Source organism: Venturia canescens, chromosome 2, assembly GCF_019457755.1.
Source record: "Venturia canescens isolate UGA chromosome 2, ASM1945775v1, whole genome shotgun sequence".
Classification (NCBI taxonomy): Eukaryota; Metazoa; Arthropoda; class Insecta; order Hymenoptera; family Ichneumonidae; genus Venturia; species Venturia canescens.
The window spans coordinates 26,294,916-26,301,825 of NC_057422.1; the positions used below are offsets into that span (position 1 = coordinate 26,294,916).

General features: G+C 46.7%; 1 protein-coding gene across 1 annotated transcript; it reads left to right on the plus strand.

The window, feature by feature from the left end:
• Positions 1 to 5,153: 5,153 nt before the first annotated feature.
• On the plus strand, positions 5,154 to 6,368 carry LOC122406322 (uncharacterized). Its single transcript, XM_043411715.1, has 3 exons — positions 5,154 to 5,816; positions 5,924 to 6,152; positions 6,205 to 6,368. The coding sequence occupies exons 1-3, from the start codon at positions 5,154 to 5,156 to the stop codon at positions 6,366 to 6,368; spliced, it is 1,056 nt and encodes a 351-aa protein (XP_043267650.1).
• Positions 6,369 to 6,910: the final 542 nt, after the last annotated feature.

Below are 6,910 nucleotides of genomic sequence, written 5' to 3' on the forward strand. Positions count from 1 at the left end.
CATGTGGAGAATTTGAAGGCGTTTGTAGAGATAATACGAAAACCTCAAGTGAGGCAATAATCAATAAAATCCTTTTTTCGAAAATGTTGTATTTATTTTCATGAAAAAACCCTTACACGTATCCTGTAAACGAATCTCAATCATCATCATCGCACGATTATTGATTAAAAATTCCTGTCAACGGATCTCAATCATCGCCGCGCAATTATTAGAAAATATTTTTTTAAGCGTCTTAAAACAATTCTTCGCGTCAACCTTCGACGAATTCTTAGAATCCCTAAAACCTACCCTCCATGACATCATCACATAATTTTTCTACGTCGAACCTTCGAGACGTTCGCCTTCATGACACCAAATCTTTCAACACCGGAGCGGATTTCAATCATCGCGACACGATTCTTGAAAATGTTTTTGTTAAACCATTCCTGCTAACGGAACGCGATACGTCGAACCCTTCATGACACCACATTTTTCAACGTCGTATCGGATTTCAATCATCACCGCATTGGAAATATTTTTGTCGAACCAATTCCGTCATCGCGTCAACCTTGGGCGAATTCCCGGAATCCTTCAATTTTTCCCTCCCCCCTCGTCGAACCTTCGATGATGACGTCATCATCCAAAAATGTCATCCTTTGAGAACATTCCCCCTGGGGAACGAGCGACGCTGATTACCCCGCAATACCTGTGATGACGTCATCCTTCGAGAACATTCTGACCCGCATTACCCCCAGGAGAGTGACCCCGCAATAACGTGACGTCATCATCGAACCTTCGAGAACATGACGTCATCGTCAAGGACACGCTGCGTCATCATCGAACCTTCGAGAACATGACGTCATCGTCAAGGACACGCTGACCCGCATTACCCCCCGGGGGGAACGAGTGACCCGCATTACCCCCTGGATCCAAAACTCTCCTTGTATACCTACTTGTGAGTAATAAACAGCATACGAAAAAGTCTTAGGAAACAAAAACGAATGCCATGAAGATTCTCACTTCTTAATTCTACGCACGTTGTTCCTGGGCCATTTTGTTGGCGAAATGTCACGAGTTCGCAAACACGAGTTTTAAACTCCGTCTACGAGGTTTATGCCTAGTTTTCACTTCTTACTATCCAATATCGATCACATATGAACGTGCTGGACAACTCATATGTGCTCTAAGTCCTAAACATAAATAGTTAGACTGCAAAGTCATACTACAGGGTCATCTACAGTCAAATTCGATCGATGACTTGAGTACATATCTGTACGTCGAGTTTTTCGTTCTATCCATTGTGGATGTCAAAAAGGAAGTTTTTATTACAAAAAAAGTAGTTGACCTTGAAGTCACCTTGAAGGACATGGTTAAGGTCGCGATCGAGATCACTACTAGATGCGCCTTGTTAAAATTTGGACTTCTCACGTAAAGCATGTCAAAGTATTCGATTCTCTATGCGATTATGATGTCAGCCAATGAATATGTGAAATAAATATTATTCAACATATAAGTCGATACGCAATGATAAAGGAACCATATGAATTGAATGTCAACATTTCGATGCGCAAAGTGAAATTCAAGATTTTAGGACTGGTTTACCCCCTTAATTTTTTTGATCCGATGAAAACCAAAAAACACGTCCATTTTATTTTTTTTGCTCTGCAAAATGGCATTTCTTTTATTAAAATCGGATTGTAAGTTTTTATTATACGAAAAAATTCTGAATATTCGGGGGTGGTTCACCCCTTTGCAGTAAGGGTGCATAAGAAGTTGGACATGTCACATAGGTTATTTGACATGCAGAACATTTTGCAATGGGTTTTGTTTCGATCGGTTGAGTGCTTCCATATGAAACACTCTACCAGATGCAAAACATGCCCAACTTTGGGGGATGATTTCACCCCTTAAAAATAACTTTCGGCCGATAAAAAAGAATACGTATTTCTTATTTTTTGATAAGCTACATTCTATGAAAAGAATACTAAAATTGGAAGGGGCCAGTGCTCAAAACAAAATTTGATATTTTAAGGGTGTTTTACCCCCTTAATTTTTTTGATCTGAGGAAAACCCGAAAATACGTCGATTTTATTTTTTTTTGCTCTGCAAAATGGCGTTTGTTTTATTAAAATCAGATTGTAAGTTTTTGTTATACGAAAAAATTCTGAACATTCGGGGGTGGTTCACCCCTTTGCCGTAAGGGTGCATAAGAAGATGGACATGTCATATGGGTTATTTGACATGCTAAACATTTTGCAATTGGTTTCGTTTCGATCGGTTGAGTGCTTCTATACGAAACACTCTACCAGACGCAAAACATGCCGAACTTTGAGGGTTGATTTCACCCCTTAAAAATAACTTTCGGCCGATAAAAAAAAATACGTGTCTCTTATTTTTGGATGGACTATAACATAGAAAAAAATTATCAAAATCAGAGGCGAATACTAAAGTACATTTCCTTGTTAGAATATTTTAAAGTGGACATATATACTTACCTTTTCCTCTTCTTACTTCAACTAGGGTGCATTCCGCGCGCTGAAGCGCACGAGCGGTTTTCTGGTAGCGCTGCTGCGCTCCTTTTATTGCGACAGCGTCTTGAAGCCAACCTATTTCAGAGCAGTTTAATAAGAATTTGGGTCCGCGGCGTGGCTGAAACTGAACTACGCTTTGACAAAAGTCTGGCTCTTCCAGATCGCACTATCGATAGGTGTGTCTTTTTCAAATTTTTGGAGCTTTCAAACATACTTTCAGTGCATTTTGAGCTCTTTGAACTCAAAAATCTAAGAGCTTTTTGGAGGAAAAAATATATTGACTTTGAATTTTGTGTTTGTTCTTGGATAAACGTTGACCTAGTTGATTTATCGAAAAGTGACATCTTCTCTGTATGATGACCTGTTTTGTAGAGCGTTCAATAGGGTATTTTACACCATGTAAGAAATAATATAAAAACGCATGTTTATGATAGATTTCGTATAAAGTAAACGAGAAACGTCAATATTTATTTATAAAAATGCAATGTAAATTTTATAACTCAATTTCAAAAATCGTCTTTTTTCACGTATTTTTCAAATGTCTAAATCGGCATCCGCCATATTGGATTCCAACGTGACGTCACTCCGATAGTAAACAATCCAGATTTGTATCGTGCGCTCTGGGTTATCAAGAGACTCGGTAGAGTCTCGGGACAAGTACATTGACAGCCCTGTCGTCTGCTGGCCCGAGGCTCTCGCCGAGACTATATTATCTCTGAATAAAACGATTCGCGGTGGTGGGGGTAAAATCGACATGTCATTTTCTTGAATTGCGAAGCTCAGGAGTTATGTCGCAATTTGAAAATTGATCTTTCAGCCAATTAAGAAATTCTTTTTCGATTGCGCCCAAAATCAGCATGATCGGTGGCGTAATTGCTGTGAAAAAACTTTGCACGGGCTCAAGATTATGCAAAAAGTACCAACACATTTACGCAGCTGACGTATCCGTATATGGGTTCAGACCGATACATACAAGGGCTTCTTGATGCCCATCATAACCAATCACCGGTGAGAATCTATCCGTCCCGATCAATCGCCGATGAGAAAGTTTCTGATAGTCCTCAATGTTTTCTTGTATACCGTCTGTTATCGTCGGTTATGTTATTATAAAGTGATTGCCATCGTAGCCCCGTGGATCAACGGTGCAAGATTTGCAAATTTCGTTTAAATAAATAAAGCATTATTGGAAATAACAGTGGATATAATCAATTTTATTTTTTTCATAAAAGAAGTTTCAATAAGTTTCGAGCCCAATTCACGACAATAATATCTATAATAAATAAAACCTCAAAAGTGGATTAATCGATCTCATACAGTGTACTGAGAGTGAGTAAAATGTTGAGAAGTGAAAACGTGACGACAGAGGACAGACAGCGTGTCGAGCGGCAGCAGCGTGGCGAGCTACGCCTCTGCCGTTGACAACCAAACATTGACGACGGCACAAACGACTACAACGACGAATAAGAAACCGGACTTGATACAACTGTTTCGGCTCATACAAGAGACGGCGACGAAAATGGCCGTAGCGGCAAACGTCCAGAAGAATATGAACATGACGGTGAAGACAGGAATCAAGACGATCCTTGAGACCGCGGACATTGCGCTGCACACGCACATGGAAGCGGCCTCAAAGGGACGTCTTGTAGACAGTAACAAGACAACGACAGGAACGAACAACAACGATGAGACGCCACGCACGAAACGGAAACGTTCGTCGAACGGATCCACGCCGGAGTCCTCCCAAAAGAGGCCTCCGACGATGGGACCGCCTACAGAATGGCAGACCGTTACGAAGAAAAACAAGGACAAAACAAAAAAGAAAACGGACGCAAAGACCCGAGCTGACCGGAGCGGACCGGCCCCCCGGAAAAGGGGCCTGGCTGTTCTGGTCAAACCGGGCACGAACACGACGTACTCCGACATATTACGCAAGATACGGACGACGATCGACCCGAAGGAGAGTCACGTGCAGGTGACGACCCTGAGGAAGACGAAGAACGGACTGTGCCTGCTGAAACTTCAAGTTGACGCAGACAAACCTGACGGACGCGACGAATTTGGACGACAAATTCAAGACGCGATCGGGGAAGCGGGCAACGTCAGGGCTATGACCTCCGAAATCCAATTGGAGATCATGGACCTGGACTGTGTTGCGACTCCGGACGACGTGACGGACGTGCTTAGGCGAGAGACAGGACGAGACGCGGACTTTCGGGTCCACATTTTCGGTCCGAACCGCGCTGAGCAGTACATGGCGGTCTGCGAACTCGATTCGCGGGAAGCCGAGGCGCTGCTTCGGCGCGGCCGGATCGGAATTGGCTGGGTACATTGCCGCGTTCGGAAACGACTAACGGTGACGAAATGTTACAGGTGCCTGGAATTCGGCCACGTGAAGGCCGAATGCAAAGGCAAAGACAGGACGAAATGCTGCCGCATGTGCGGCGCATCCGGACATCTCGCGACGGACTGCAAAAACAAACCGATCTGTCCACTGTGCTCCGAGGCCGGGCACAAGGACGTAGCGCACCTTGCCGGAACCGGCAGGTGCGCCATGTTCCGAGCCGCACTGGAGGAGTGCAAGAAGCAGGCCGGAAGACGGACAGAGTAGTTCAGGGAAACCTGAACCGTAGTAGGACCGCAGACATGCTCCTACCACAGATAGCCGACGAACACGACGCGGACATCCTGATCCTGTGTGAACCATACAGGAGAAGGACGACTCAGACGTACATTACGAATGAGACAGAGACCACAGCTATCTGGGTAAGGGGTGCCACCCAATCCCGAGTCTCTAACCGCGGTGTCGGGGACGATTATGTCTGGGCGAAAGTCGGCGCTGTCACTTATGTCAGCGTCTACTTGACACCCAACTGCACCGCGGCCGAGTTCGAGAAGAAGGTGGCACTGCTAGAAGACGGTATCAGGGACCTGCCCGGGGATGTCATCGTCGCAGGGGACCTCAACGCGAGGGCGATCAAGTGGGGAATGACGGAAGCGAACCGACGTGGACGACTACTGCTGGAGATGGCCGCAAGACTGGACTTAGCAGTGGTAAATACGGGACACACGCCGACGTACAGACGACCAGGGTTTGGAAACTCCATCCCGGACGTGACGCTGACGTCGGACGGAATCCTGTCACGGCTGAGGAGATGGCGGGTGATCGAGGACTATACAGCCAGCGATCACCAGTACATCGTCTTCGAAGTGGCAGGATGGACAGAAACGAGACGAACGAGAATCCACCAACCCCCGCGGTGGAACCTTGACAAACTGGACGGACGAAAATTTGCTGAGGAGTTGATGGCAACACCTGCTCCGATGACGAAAATTCCCCCCGAGCTGACTGGCCGGCAAAGGGCGGAGAGACTGACAGACGAGACGGCCAAACTAATAGACGGTTTATGCAACAGCACAATGCCGAAACGACGACAGACACAGAAAAGACGACCACAATACTGGTAGACGGACGAGATCGCCGAATTGCGCAGGATTTGCCTGGCAAATCGGCGACGAGTGACGAGGGCTGGGGGCAGACCCGAAAGGGAAAACCTCCAGGCCATATACAAAACAGCACGGAAGACGCTAACGAAAGCAATACGGGACAGCAAGACGCGATGCTGGAGGAAGCTCTGCGAGGAGGTGAACGAGGACCCCTGGGGAACTGGTTACAAGATTGTGACCGGCAAACTAGGGGCCCGAGTTCCACCAGAACTCAAAGACGCCGAAACAGTAGGACGAATTGTTGACGGATTGTTTCCGACGCACCCGATACGGACGAACGTGACGGACGACGCTGACGTGCCGGCGCCCCCGTCTTTGTCGCTGAGGAGCTCACCAGAGCAACGAAGGCGATGAAGACCGGTAAGGCGCCGGGACCAGACGGAGTACCGGCCGAGATCCTCTGGCTCGTGGCTCGCCTACGGCCGGAGATACTTCTCGACCTGTACAACACGTGCTTGATGACAGGAACGTTCAGCGGTCGGTGGAAAGAGGCGAGGCTCGTCCTTATCCCGAAAGGTAAGGGCGACCCCAACACGCCCTCGGCCTACCGACCGTTGAGTTTACTTGACACGACAGGTAAACTCTACGAACAATTACTGAGACCGAGACTGACGGACGCGATGCAGGCCGGTGGGGGTCTCTCCGACCTGCGGTTCGGTTTCAGGAGGGGTCGATCGACGATTGGAGCAATCCAAAAGGTGGTTGACTCTTTCCTGGAACTGGACAGACACTGCCACGCAGCCCGACCTATCGTGCTGCTAGCAACACTGGACATCAGGAATGCTTTCAACTTGGCCAGGTGGGTGGATATCTTGGAGGCGTTGAAAAGCAACTTCGGGATCCCACCTTACTTAGCTCGGGTTGTGGAGGATTACCTGAAAAACAGACGTATAACG

Excerpts from the sequence above, each read along its gene's own strand:
- LOC122406322 (XM_043411715.1), top strand. The coding sequence starts at position 5,154 with ATGCTCCTACCACAGATAGCCGACGAACACGACGCGGACATCCTGATC. Across the intron at positions 5,817-5,923 it reads AATTTGCTGAGGAGTTGATG|CACAATGCCGAAACGACGAC; the intron begins GCAACACCTGCT and ends TTTATGCAACAG. Across the intron at positions 6,153-6,204 it reads GGAGGAAGCTCTGCGAGGAG|GGGCCCGAGTTCCACCAGAA; the intron begins GTGAACGAGGAC and ends CCGGCAAACTAG.